Source organism: Gouania willdenowi, chromosome 9 (assembly GCF_900634775.1).
Source record: "Gouania willdenowi chromosome 9, fGouWil2.1, whole genome shotgun sequence".
Classification (NCBI taxonomy): Eukaryota; Metazoa; Chordata; class Actinopteri; order Blenniiformes; family Gobiesocidae; genus Gouania; species Gouania willdenowi.
The window spans coordinates 31,209,791-31,224,588 of record NC_041052.1 but is presented as its reverse complement, the minus strand read 5'-3'; the positions used below and the strand labels follow the sequence as shown (position 1 = coordinate 31,224,588).

The window sequence follows — 14,798 nt, the reverse complement described above, 5'->3', positions numbered from 1 at the left end:
GGCAGAAAGGTGGTTTATAACTTAACAAATTCTCTCAATCAAAAATTCTAGATTTATAGTCCATAATTTTAATTTTGGTTAGGTTTTATTAATTTCATTACTTTAACTTTCCATTTTTATTTTTTCCTCCTACTCCTCAGAGTGTTAGAAAATCTCTATAAATCCCAAATTCACACGAACATCTAAAACACTTAGAATATGTATATACCATACCTCTATGGGGTGCCAAGTGTAAAAATGTAGTATAAATGTTGTAGCTAACACATTTTCATTATGTATCTTACTTTTCTCATATTTAGCACATTTTACTACATTTAACACAACATTTAACCCCATATATAGAGGTTAAAAAAAGCATTAAATCTAAATATTTAAAATCTAAATGGTATATGTTATATCTAAATGTTAAATCTAAATGTTATGTTATATCTAAATTTTACATCTACTAAGTCTAAACGTTATATCTAAATTTTACATCTAAGTCTAAATGTTACATCCAAGTCTAAATGTTAAATCTTATATATAAATATTAAATCTAAATCTGAATATCTAAATCTAAATAATATATGTTAAATCTCAATGTTTAAATCTAAATCTAAATGTTATACATAATATCTAAATGCTTAATCGTATATATCTAAATGTTAAATCTAAATGTTAAATCTAAATTGACAAACTACAGCATTAAAATACATTTTAATAACTGTGTTGCACTGTTGTGTTGCGGGAGTGTACTGTGAAGGGCAGCTCGTCACCTGCCATGACCGCGCGCTCGATCTCTGCCTCACGGAGAGAACCAACCATACATATCACACAGGCAGGCATCGGACAGGTGGATGGGATCGGCTGTGTGTGTGTCTGCTTGTGTATTGGTTAAAGTTACAAGGGGTGGGGTCAATTAGCATCAGTGTGAAACATTTAAGTTCAACATTTAGATTTAACATTTAACATTTTGATTTAACATTTAACATTTAACATTTACATTTAACATTTAAATTTAACATTTAACATTTAACATTTAGATATAAGATTAAGCATTTAGATATAATATATAACATTTAGATTTAACATATATTATTTAGATTTAATATTTAGATTTGCATTTAAACATTGAGATTTAACATTTATATATAAGATTCAACATTTAGACTTAGATTTAAAATTTAGATATAGATTTAACATTTAGATTTAACATATACCGGTTAGATATGTGGTTAAATGTAGGACAATGTGCTAAATATGATAAAAGTGAGATAAATAATGAAAATGTGTTAGCTACAACTTTTATACAAAATTTTTACACTTGGCACCCCATATACCTCCGTGTTTAAAATGTACATTTTGTGTGATACCAATGAGTACGAAACGTCTGTGTGCATGCGTGTGTGTGTGTGTGTGTGGAGCGAATATCTCCCCGACGTGGTACCTGTTTGACCTGAAACTTGTCAACACGTTCCAAATACCCCAAGTGTGTGCACCTGTTATTTTGGAGTAATTTGGTCATTTCAAAATTTATTTCACTTCTGGACGGCACGGCAAATGAAACCTATTCAGTTTTTGACCTCAGGGTGTGAGGGGGCGCTAGCGCACCAACATATCTATTACACAGCTCCTCACCCGAGCAAGAGTCACGTGTGCGGCCAGAGCCAATCGCTGCACACAGCCAAGCAGATGCAGACTGTAAACACATGAGTGAGAGAGAGAAAGATAGTTTTATACCGGAGAGGGGAGAGGAGCGTCTGAGCAGCCGTGCTCACACTGATAAACTAGCAAAGCTCTTAAGTCTCACTTATTGGGTCAGGTAAATCAGTATTTTAATACAAAATAAGATCTCTGCACAAAAAAATATAAAAATTACTGTAAACAAAAAAATAATCTATAGGGTACAGTTATATAAAACACAAAATACTATAATCAATATATTTCGTTTAGCTGATGTGTTTTGAACAAAGTGTGTTAGCATTTTAAAAATGTGCTGTAAACGTTTAGTGTTTTGCAGGTGGTGAACTAGTTATAATATTAATAATAAAAACTAGTGAGTGAGAAGAGTTGATGATTGTTGTTGACTGTGGTCAGTGAATGTGTTTTGTGTGAAAACAATGAAAAATGAGTCACAGTTTAGTCCACATGGACTGAGAGTTTTGCAGACCGTGTTCAGAGTTTTAAACATGTGACTTCAGATTAGACCATTGCTTGTTAGCATTGAAAAAAAACACTAATACACATGAAAAATAGTCACACTGGCCAAAAACAAATGTAATATAATAACACTTACCCTCCTTGATCTTAATCGGTCACGTCCGAGCTGAACTCTTCACAGCTGCGATGACGATGTGGTTTGTACTAAAGCTCCTGCAGTAGAAGTTCCCCTGCTATCCTGATTTGCATGTGTATAGCTCACAGCATTTTCATTTACATGTTAAAGCCTCTGAGGGGAAATTGAGGGGAAAGGTCATGAGGGTCCTCCCCCCAGAAATGTTTTAACAAAAGGCATGCAAATTCATGCATTCTGGTGAATTTTAGCTGCAAGAACAAGTAAAAATTCTTACTAAAAACGTTGGTACAATAAATTGTTCTGAACTCAGTCACACTTCTGTCACAACCAGTGTTGTTCTAGTTACTGAAAAAACGTAACTAGTTACTGTTACTAGTTACTTCATTCACAAATGAACTCAGTTACTATTTTGATTACTTACCCCAAAAACTGAGTTACATGAAAAAGTAACTTTTAAGTTACTTAGAATTAAAGAATGCATTATTTTTTGGGTCATCTGTGTCTGTACTGCTTCATATCAGCGCTGTATCAGAAAAGAATCCACTGTTGATCATCTCTGTGGTGGAGGAATAGTGGTTAATGAAGCTGACTTATAATCAGAGGTTCAGAGGTTTGAATCCCTCCTACTCCTCCTGTATTAACATTGCTTTGGATAAAAGCCTCTGATAAATGAAATGTTATTGTATCCAATCCTACAGTTTATAATCATTTACATTAACAGTACGAAACTCTGCTCAGTATTAATCTTTACAAATACCAATCTGACTGAAACACTAACTATTCTATTCTTTCAATACCAGTTTATTTACCTGAGACCAGCAGAAACTGAAAATGTTACAAGGAATTCTGAAATAAATAACACAAAACAACCTGACTATTATTCAGGATCAAAGATCAAAACTTAAAGTGGCTTCAGCTTCATAAAATCAGTTGTGTTTAGCTTTTAGAATGTTCCTTTACAGGCATCAAAGAATGTAATGGGCTCCAAGATAATCTAAAGAACAACACTGCTTCTCATGGGCAGTCAAAGATTGACTTTAGCACAACCATGTACGTACGCAATGAGACAAATCAGATATAACTGGGGCAGATTGAAACTAAAAAGACAGTTTGGAAGAAAAATCCATAAAATCTAAATTTTTAACAAATAATTTTAATTTAAATACTAAACTTAATACACATTAAACAACTCACATACAGATACCAAATAAATCAAATAAAGCAGGCACAATAGACCCCTAAATGATAAAAAATAATAAATCAATTAATAGATCTTTAACATAAATTGTATTGCTTTAAATCAGCAGTAAATGTAATCTTTAACTAACTACAAGAAATTGATCATTTGATGTGTAAATGTAAAATATCTTCTAATTAAAAGAATACTGTAGATATACACTTTTGAAATCTATGATTTGGCCTTTATAATTTATGTATGTCTTTATCTTTGATTTTGTCGAATGGCAACGATTACATGATGTTTTTGCATTCGGAATTATTTACTCCGAGTTAAATCATTCAGAATTAAAGTGGTAATTCCCGAACGAGGTTTACATGGAAAACAGGTTTATTCGGCTTTAGATAATTCCGCTTTAGGGCTGGGGGTTGGGAAGGCTCTGACTGGACAGGGGACAGGGGTTTATCAGGAAAGACATACAACAAACATTTTATTGTCGTCTATGAAACAGAAGACCACACACGAGAATTGTTTTATTTTGTTTTATTTTGATTTAGTTTTGAAGCATCAACTCAACAATAACACACGGTTTCAGTTTGGACCACGGAGCGGAGGGGACATATGAACTAATCACTGGTAAAAATCCCAGTAAAACTCTGAAAATAATCACCACGAATAAATATTTGCTCCCTGGTAAAGACAGTAGCTCTCACAACAGGTAAAATGATAAACTGGTGATATTACAGCCTGAGAATGCAGTACTGGGACGCATTTACTCCGGGGGTCCTAGTGCCAGCCGTCCGATGAAGCCTGTTACGTTTACCGAGGTTCGTGTGTGAATTAAAATTAATAATTAATATTTTTGAATATTAATTACCCTTTGTTCCCCTACTACAGCACACGTGCAAGACATTTTTTCCAAGTCTTTAAAGTGTGATTGATCATGCGATAACCATCATCTTTCCACATAACTGACAGTATCTGGAAAAGAGGAGGTTTATCTTTCTTAGTGATCTTGTTTTTTTTTTTTTTTTTTCAGGAAGTTCACTCAGGATCTTACTTCTTGGAGAAAACAAACAATCCCAAGCCAATCTGTGTAAAGTCCTCCATGAGAGCTGGGATTTCAAATGGGAGTTTAAACCCATCGTGGATCAGAGCTGTGTTTTCCTGGGCTGTTGGAAAGGAACCAGTGTGACTCTGGTGACCATCTCCAACATTTACAACATGGAGAGACAGAACGCTAAGCAACTGATGAAGGAGTGTGTGAGCCTCTGCCATCCTGGACCAAACCTTCTACTGCTCATTGTCCAACCTTCCACATTCACAGAGAAGAAAAGACACCGGCTGACGTTCATCCTTGGTTTGTTTGGTAAGGAAGCCTTCCAACGCTCTCTGGTTGTTACTGCCAATGGAGAAGATCAGACTAACGTGAGTGTGGACCGTCTGCTGGCCTCGTGTGGAGGACGGTGCCTCTACGTGACGGGAAAAGATGTTGAAGAGTTTATGGAAAAGCTGGAGAGTGTGATCAAAGAGAAGAATGGATCTCTTAGTCTAGGGGAGATGAGCTTGAGTGAAAAGAAGAATGTAGCTCTGAACCTGATTCTGTGTGGGAGCAACATGAAGTTGATTAACTTGTTCGTCCAATCTTTCCCTCAACGGCCACAAATTGTTCTTGAGCTGACAGCTCTGTTTAAAGAATCTCAGAAGATTGTAATGGAGAAGTCATACCAGTATGTTTCTCAATGTGAGCCTCCGGGTGTCCATGCCTTCATCCTAGTCTTACCTGCAGGTCCTCTGACTGATGAAGACAAACAAGGGATTGACATGCTGCAGAAGATCTTTGGCCCTGAATTATTTAAACTCACACTGATTGTGTTCTCCGTGGAGTCTGAGCCGATATCTCCAGATCTCAACATTCTGAAAACTGACAGAGAAATCCTGAAGCTCTGTAAGAAATGTGGAGGAAGATCTGATGTGTTTAACCTGACGGACAGAAACCAGATCCCTGAACTGGTGGATATGATGGTTGAACTGAGATCTTTAAGATCATCTGCTTACACCACAGAGAAGTTTGCTCTCGTCCAAGTTGACAGGATCTTACAACAGGAGAACTTGATCAAAGAGCTACAAGAAAAATTTCAGTCACACCTCCCAGGTGAGAATTTAAGTAGATACATTGAAGCATGTAGATTCAGGTTGTTATTCAGGACAAATTTTACACAAATGCCTTGATTATGGGCGTGACTTCTGTAGCAATAAGACACACCCAGTCAGGCTGCCAGTCATCTCTGCACATTGAGTTCACAGCTGAAATGTGTCACTACTATGACATGCACGCACTATCATGACGTGAAGCTCATTCTCAGCCATACAGACACCACTCAGTGTCAAACAGTCTACTTTTCCACCACCTCACGTACCATAGCAATAAGACGTACACACACGTCCGCGCACACAGAGACAGACGGGAATACACACGTGTCTGTACATACACACATAGCTTGATGAACCCTCTGATTACCACAGAATCTGCTCTTTATAGAAGCAGAGTCAAAAACATCACCGCTGCAGTGGGCTGCTTCACATGGAACAGTGGAGTTCTGCATTAGAACTGTGAATAAATGCTCACTGTGGGCTGTGATAGGAGGAAACCCTCCTCCCTCTTCTCAGCTATAGAAGAGGCGGGGCCAACAGTGAAAGTAGGTGACGCTCGATGGTGTAGGAGGATGAGTTATTATTAATGGGTTATATAACTAAGAATATTAATTATGATTATTAATATTACTTAAAATTTTGCGGGGTGCCACTCCTTTTAACAGGAGAAATATGTCTAAGTTTTTAGACTAAACTCATCAATGTGAAACCAGGGAAAAGTGAATTCTAACAGCAACATCTACACCATAATCACAGCTTTAATGAATCAGAGGAATCAAAGATTATGTTTAACCTTTTATTCAAAAGTCAACAATTAACCCAGTCAAAATATCAATTGAAATGGGATAATTAAATCATGATAAAAATGCATTTCTAAGCTAATAAAGGTGAGGATTACATGAAGTAAAGTGAATCACTATTCGAACTAATCTAGACTAACTATTGTAAAATCAAAGAATAAAATCAAAACAAAGAGGGAAGACAGACGGGGGAGACGGACAAACATATGTGGTGGATTGTGAGTGGAGTGTGAGTATGAGGATGTATTGAATGAGGATGTATTGTAGTTTAAGTGAGTCGGTTCTGCTGGTCCATTGTTCATTGGTCCATACCTTGAGATGTGGTCTGGTTGGACCTGGAGACGTTCTGGATTTGCAGGAACAACGTCTGTGTAGCAGTACAGCTGCGCTGGCGTGCCGCCGTCGAGTTCTGTTTCGTTAAACAGCAGTGATTCTATTGGCCGATCCACAACCCTTTCTGGGATGATCGCAGCCGGTTTCAGACTGAGAGGGACCACGGTTTGGTCCACGATTCAGATGTTGGAAGGTCGGCTTTCAGGCACGCTCCTTTGCGTCTTAGGCTTTCACTGCAAGCAAGGTTCTTAAAAAGTCTAACTGGTGCAACTACAAATAAAAGAAAAATGAAATGAAAGACTGGAAACATGAGGGAACACGTGTGAGCATGAACGCCCGCGTCCAAAACCGAAGTTAGGAGCGGCTTTCTTCCTTTTAAAAGCTTATCTTTGGGACTTGCCTCCAAAGAAGAGAACTTCGTTGATTGGTTTAAAGCTGCCAGCATCTCAGCTGGCTGCCTTTGGGTGTGTCTGGGGTGTGTGCTTATGTGAGACAAAGACAGACGACAAAGGGATGATTCTAAACATAAAAGAATGCCTAATAATTAATTCCACATATTTCAAAACATCTTTTCAACATCATATCTTGAAATATCATCTATAATGAAAGAGTTTGATACCAAACATGACTGGAAAATGTCCTAGGAACACTTTAGGAACCGGTTAATGAATTTTACTTGTAATTACTCATAAATGTCAAAAATCATGTTATGCCTCTTCTTAACTATATGGTTGCAGTAGATACCTCAAACTAACTTTTGTGATGTTTCCTAGTATTTTTAAGCACTTTTTAAATGATGAAACATTTAAAATAGCATTCTGTGGGTATTAAATTATCTGAAAAGAGTGGAATAAGACAGACAACATTTGCAATTTCAATTTCTGTAGAATCAAAGAATAATGTTTTAATTTGTAACTTTTCAAACATAATACAATTTCCTTGTTCTCCCTTTTTCACTGGGACACATCTTCAGAGAAGGGGCCTGGAAAGTGTCCTTCTGTGACATCTCACCACAGGGGGTCAAAAGGTCATTGGGACAGTTCTTTGATCTTATAGCATTCCAAAAGTATCTGTTTGTAAAGGAGGGAGAAGAGGGAGGTTCTTCCCCCGTGGGGAGTCGTAAAAAGAGTTCGTACTGAATATTTCAAAGAGTTGGGTCAGTCTCTTCGGCTACGTTATTGGGTTCAAAGGCCACATAGTGGGGTTAGCTATACACCTCAAAGTTGCGGGGGCAGTTATTGTGTAAACAGTTCGTGATAAAGAAACAGGCTCCTTGGTTAATTCCTGCTAGGAAGAGAGTCTTTAGCTTGATGTGGTTTGGTTTCCTACAATGGTCATGATAATCCGTCTCAGCAAAAATTCAATTGTAATGGCCGGCGTTCAACCCTGAAAGGGCAGTCACTCTGACATTTTACAACTACATACACAAAATTTTAATACTTTTACTCAAATGTAAAGAGTGGGACTAGGATTAATAAACAGGACTACTTAATACCCAAATACATATGTATTCTGCAGAAAAACTGGGTTTGGGGTTTAGTTACTCTTTAATGAAAGATAATCATCTCTTTTCTCTGAAAGCCCGTTAGCTGAACAGGCCGGTGTGGCGTACTAGCATTGCATCGAGATTGTATATGTGCATGCACACTACCGGAAAATTAATTTTTGCTACTTCTGGAGTGCTTTTTGCTACTTCCGCTGTGCTTAGATTGTTCAATCAATTTCAGAGTTAATGTTCACTGACAAATAACTTGCTGAAATATTTAAAATTATTACACTTCCTAATACACAATATTAATGTGAATTACAACTAAGATTACATTGCAATCTCAGTATGACAGTTTGCGCATGGCAATTCCAGCACGGGTACAATGGCAGTACATAGCTGCCGCGTGCTCAGATTGTCTTACAATCTCAGTACGGTTACAAACTCAGTACATGACACCAGGCTCACAGCAGATGGGTGTCCAGATGACCTTATTTTCATGAGTCATCATTTACATTAAGTGCTGCTCACAGTAAATATTTCTAGTCACAGATTTTTATTTTCAATACATTTGTTATTAGCTGGCTGTGCATTTGGCCCTGAGACTTTCTAATTGTACCAACTAACATCCCAAACAGCACAGGAAACCTGAAGAAAAAACATGAACTGTTGACAATTCACCATTGTAAATGTGCTGTAGACTCAGGCAGTGAGTATGTATGTATGTAATAATGAACCAATGTCAATGTTCCATCACTTCTCAAACAGTCGAGCTCGCACTAAATGTTTCTGTTCGTGATCAATATGATCGTATTGCAGACGATAAATGTGCTTCTTCTGAGACTGATAAATAACTCCATACCAGTCCCACATGTTTGGTTAGATTAGCACATAACAACCAGTCCCACATGTGCTTAGCACGTAGCAACCAGTCCTACATGTTTGGTTAACTTAGCACGTAGCAACCAGTCCCACATGTTTGGTTAACTTAGCACGTAGCGACCAGTCCCACATGTTTGGTTAGCTTAGCTTGGCTTAAGCTGCAGATGCTCTCTCATGAAACCACGTTATCATTATTAAAGAAGTCATTTAGTGGTGATTTAAAACGCTCAGTAAAGATCTACAAAAGAAAAAAATACTCAAAAAGACTTCTGTTATACTGTTTTTTTATTTTAAATACCGCTTTAATACGGTATTTTAAAAGGAAATGAAACAGAATATCATGGTAAATGTTTTAATATGATTTTAAATCCATAAAAATTACAACATAATCATAGTCTACATGTTTAAAGTGTACCATATTTTTAATGAGATATCACAGTCTCCATGTGTTTAAACCGTAATAATATATAAGGACACGTGCGTATCCATTGCCGATCTATTCACCGCACGGTACAAATGTGTTCATTCATTGATCAGAGATTAATACTGAGAAAGCTGTGGATATACTGAGAGGGAGGGGCTTCAGGGACAGTCACAGGGCAGAGCACTAAGGCTTCCAATGACAAAGATACACTATCGCTTTTCAACGCTGACAGGTGTTAAACGCTGACAGGTGTTAAAAAACTTATCAAAAGCACACGATCAGTGTGTGATCACAACATGTTTTAGTTCTTTGCTATGATAAATTGACTAAATAACACCTTCTTTAACCCTTTATTACTTTTAAAATGTTCAAACCACAGCTGGTTCTTTTTTTACCTGTTCGTCATTTATTTTCACTGCTCAGTAACAGATGACGTCACGTACTGTTGGTCTCAGCATTAGTTCCTATTGGCTTCTCATTCATTGTAAAACCTGCAGTGCATGCGCCTTCACTCTCTAATTATTAAATCTGTGATTGATCTTGTGGGTCTTATGAGGACGTTCACTTAAGCTAAACACTGTCAGCTGGTTCGGCTCAGCTGGGGAAATTGAAGCTGAGAAGAGTTTGATGAAATTGTAAAAGCCAGCATGGTCACGGACGGCTTTGCTGAACCAGGTTTAAACCATAAGCCTGGCTCTACTGAGAACACTTTGATGAAATACCCCCCAGGTAGAGCACTTTTTGCAATTATTGGACCAGATTATCTAATATTAGGTGTACCTTTGGTCATTTCATCAGACATTTAACTCAATAATGGATGTTTGCCATCTTTTAATACATGTTATGCAATAGGTGAATAATTCCACATTGTCTGATTGATGTTTTGTTTGAATTTTAGCAAAAAAGGATACTAATAATAATAATAACACAATATAACTGACTGACTTTGTGTCCGGTAATTTCACAGGTGTAGAAGAAATGGAGAGTCCCGACTGCCTTCGGATCGTCTTGTTTGGGAAGACAGGGAATGGAAAAAGCTCGTCAGGAAACACTATCCTGGGAGAACAAGCTTTTTATACCAAGGCTTCCTTCAAATCAGTGACCAAGTGCTGTCAGAAGGTTAAGGGTCAGGTAGACGGGCGTCCAGTATTCGTGGTGGACACACCTGGTCTGTTTGACAAAAGTCTTTCCAACGAACAGGTTTGCGAAGAGCTGGTGAAGTGCATCAGCATGTTGGCTCCCGGCCCGCACGTCTTCCTGCTGGTGATACCTATTGGAAGATTCACACAGGAGGACGAGGAGACCCTGAAACTTCTCAAGAAAGGATTTGGGAAGAACGTTGACAAGTTCATTATTGTTCTCTTCACCAAAGGAGACATTCTGAAAGACGAACAGCAGTCCATCAATGAGTACATTGAGGAGAGTGACGACTCCTTCAAAAAGCTGATCTCAGACTGTGGAGGAAGATACCATGTCCTCAACAACAAGGAGAAGAACCGTGCTCAGGTCAGCGAGCTATTTAAGATGATAGACGTCATGGTGAGAGCGAATGGAGGAAAGTGCTTCACTAATGAGATGCTGCAAGAGGCTGAAGCAGCCATTCAGAAAGAGGCAGAGAGGATCGTGAAGGAGAAGGAGGAGGAGATGGAGAGGGAGAGGCAGGAGCTGGAGAGTAAGCACAAGGCCGTAATCCAGGAGATGACTAAAAGGATCGAAGAACAGAGAGCAGAAATCGACCAGGAGAGAAACCTGAGGCAGAAACAGCTGAAGGAGAAGGAACACATCATCAATCAGCTGGAGAAGTTAAAGCTTGAGCAACAAAAAATGGTCAAGGAAGAGGAAGAGAAGAGGATCGCACAAGAGGAGATGGAACGACTAATGTGGGAAAAAAAAATAGAAAACCTAAAGGCAAAAATGAAACAAGATGTCAGTATGAAGGAGACCGTGGAGAAGGAACTGGAGAAGGCAAGAGCGGACAGGAAGGAAGCTCAGGCCACCTGTGAGAGAGAACGAGCAGAAAGGTTCAAGGAAAACCAGCAGAGAGAGCAGAAAAAGCTTAACGAGATCCAGAAACTGAAGGAAGAATACAAACTGGAGAAGGAAAAACTAGAAAGAGAAGCCGAGGAAAAGGAACGACAACGTAGACAGGAGGAGGAAAATGAGAGGAAGGAGTTGGAGGAGAAACACTTGATGTCCATGCGGAAGATGAAGAAATCGTACAAAGAGAAAGCTCGGGAAGAGGCTGAGAAATCTAACGAATTCAAGAAGAAGTACAGCAAGGATTTGAAGTGGATGGAAGAAAAACACGACAACGAAATCCAAAGTGTACTGCAGTGTGTCTTCGAGGATAAAGAAAACATTCAGAAATTCTATGATCTACTCAAAAGGCAAAAAACGGAGTTTGAAGCTGAGACAGATCAAGAATTGAAAGAAAAGCTGCAGGGGAAACATAAGACGGAGATCACTGATGAGATCAAAATGATGCTGAAGAAAGAAAAAAGCTGGTGTGCCATAATGTGAAAGATGAACTGCATCACCAGGTGGAAACTTACATAGAGAGAAGAGAACATACACTAATCATCAGTCCAAGAACTCACCAAATGATGAGGGCAAATTTCTTCATTTATTTCCTTGGCATAACAAAAAAATAAAAACATTAGGTAGACCTGATGCCTTAGCCCCGCCCTTTACTAAGCCAACCCAAACATCTGGACCTAATGGCTATATGCTAAGCTAGTTAAACATGTTGAACTGGTCTCTGGTATGGAGCAAGTTAAATTTGTCTTCTTTTTGAATAATATGTTAAGGTTTCATTTATTCAGATATTTTTTTCAGGAAATGTATTTTGATCTCCTTGACTTCTTCAAAAAGAAGGCATAATAAACTTGCAGGAATAACTATGCGGAAGTCAACGAAGGGATCACATCAAAGGGATCAGCAGACGACTCTGAAGAGGACTGGCAGTTGACAAATGAAACATTTCAGGAGATCAATGTAAATTTCTCCCCCCCCAAAAAAATGAAGCACTATTTGGTCAGATGGTTTATTCCAGGCATGGCAAACTAAAAGCCATAATTCCAAAGGATTACTCTGATCAGGATATGAGAGAAACACATCCCGACTGATTGTTTCCTGTCAGAAGAGTTGGTCTGAATTCAAGTCTCACAGCAGCCACAAGATGAAGCCAGTTGCGGAAGCAGCAATGGAAGAAACCTTTTGATTCAGAATCAGTTTTATTTGCCAAGTGCAGTTTAAAAACATCACAAGGAATTTAGCTTGTTGGATGGTGCAAAGAACAAAAAACAAACAAACCACAAACACTATTGTCGTGTCTCCCCAGGTGATGATGTGGATGTAAAAAAGAGGTGTTGTGTAGAAAAAAGTCTTCATTGAAGCTGACTTGCAAAATAATACAACGTTTATTAAAACAAGCAGAATCAAAAACCAGGGTAGAGACAGAATCCCTGGGGGAACAAGGAAGGTCAAATGTTCTGAGGCAAAAATAGGAGAAATGGAGACAACAGTTCAATGAGAGCAACCGGGGTCAGATCATGCTCTAAAGAAATCCAGCCCGGTAATCACATATATAGACTGACGAGAAATTTGAAACCCAACAGGTGGACCCCAAAGCCTTACCTTTTAAGGCAAAGAAGGAAACAACAAATGTTCATTACGGTGGAAAAACCCCCTGCATCAGCAGAATCGTATGAAAATAGGCAACTTCCACGATTGACAGGCAATAAACATCCCAACAGCAGAGCTACAGAAATAACTGGCTAGGATTGCAAACCCCATATGTTTAAAGCCACCTGTTGAAGGCCTATACTCAGCTTTTAAGTGAAAAGGTATATAGCATAAATGAATATCATATTAAGAAGTCAATGCACCTCACTATAATTATAATAATAATAAATAAGGATAAGGGAAACTCTCAGTATCCCATTCCTGAAGGCGAAGTATGTTCTATTATGAGTATGTCACCATGGTAACATTCTCCGTGAACTGAACCTGCTTGTTGGTAGGTTTTCTCTAAGAAACGCTGGGTTTTTACCTGGCTCCGCCCACCTGAACACTGCTTCTCAAGGAACACTTTAATTTACCTTGACACTATTCTCTGACCAGTGATCACACATTTGTAACATCACACACCGCAGACGTGCGCTCACATCATTACTAATGTTGTGCTGCTTTATATTTTTTGCAAACTGTAGTTTTCTTACAACATTGGGGATGCAGAGCATTTAGGGAAAGGCTCCGTACGCAGAACAATCAAAAAGGTTGATCTGCATTAAAATTAGTGCTGTCAATAGATTAAAAATATTGTGTGATTAACTAATGATGCTCTGTGATTAATTAATCTATTTTTAATCTTGCCTAAAAATGATGAGAAACGCCCTCAACTTGAGGTATTTTCATTTAAATCACATTATTGTGGCAGCTCAAAAGATTGATGTATAACAAAGTGGCTTTTTAAAGTCATTTATTGTTTTTAACAGACTTGGACCATTTCCATTCCTCTGTTTATGAGACTATAAAGGGCTGCTGACACCGTTAGTTTAGATCATCAGGGGAATATAGTACTTTTGTCAATCTCCAAATAATAGAAAATAGAAATGAAATAAAACATCTGGTCCATATGTTGTGCTATAAGTTGCACATCATAAACAGTAAGAACAATTTTCTGATCAATACATATATTAAACACCAAACTTGTTGCTTTTCCTCTTTTTCAGATGATATAAAATAAATTAAACAGACTCACTAATCACAGTGCCGTATATTAGCACATCAAAAATAACATTGTTGTTACTAGAATCACTTCTAGTAGTAATAGCCCCGCCCACATCCTCTACCACTGAGAGTAGTCGATTGTCCTCTACAATCATTTATCCGCTGACTTTGTAAATTTGTCACCCATGGATTTATTAATTTTGACTCTGAACCCTGTCATCTTGTCCAGTGTGGACTGTATGGGCCACTCTGTCTGCTCGGTCTAGTACCGTCCTGAGGATCGCTGTCCATGGTAACTATTGTTGACATTGAGGTTGAAAAGCTCTGCTGGAGGCTAGAAGACCTCCAGTGATCCACAAACTCTTTCTTGGACAATTTGCACACAACTTGGCTTTAGTTTTCTATCCGGTTTGTTAAAATGAATGCCCTCAAAAACTCCTCAGCTTCTACCGTTATAGCCGGTGCATCAGCAATATGGTTATATAAGGAACACGTGCAATGGAGAAAGGTTCAGCGCTGTTGCGGTACAAAAAAAG

The 14,798-nt window shown here is 38.2% G+C and overlaps 2 protein-coding genes across 2 annotated transcripts in view; both read left to right on the top strand.

Annotated features, from left to right (window-relative positions):
* LOC114470080 (uncharacterized) overlaps positions 1-4,800 on the top strand; it is a 37,435-nt gene extending 32,635 nt beyond the window's left edge. The window contains exons 3-4 of the mRNA XM_028458095.1: positions 4,492-4,715; positions 4,780-4,800. Of these exons, the coding sequence (XP_028313896.1) occupies positions 4,492-4,715; positions 4,780-4,800 (245 nt within the window). The remainder of the gene's footprint in view (positions 1-4,491; positions 4,716-4,779) is intronic.
* Positions 4,801-4,807: 7 nt separating this feature from the next.
* Positions 4,808-12,436, top strand: LOC114470405 (uncharacterized). Its single transcript, XM_028458592.1, has 2 exons — positions 4,808-5,607; positions 10,499-12,436. Exons 1-2 carry the CDS (start codon positions 4,956-4,958, stop codon positions 12,049-12,051), a joined length of 2,205 nt encoding a protein of 734 aa, XP_028314393.1. The 5' UTR covers positions 4,808-4,955; the 3' UTR covers positions 12,052-12,436.
* Positions 12,437-14,798: the final 2,362 nt, after the last annotated feature.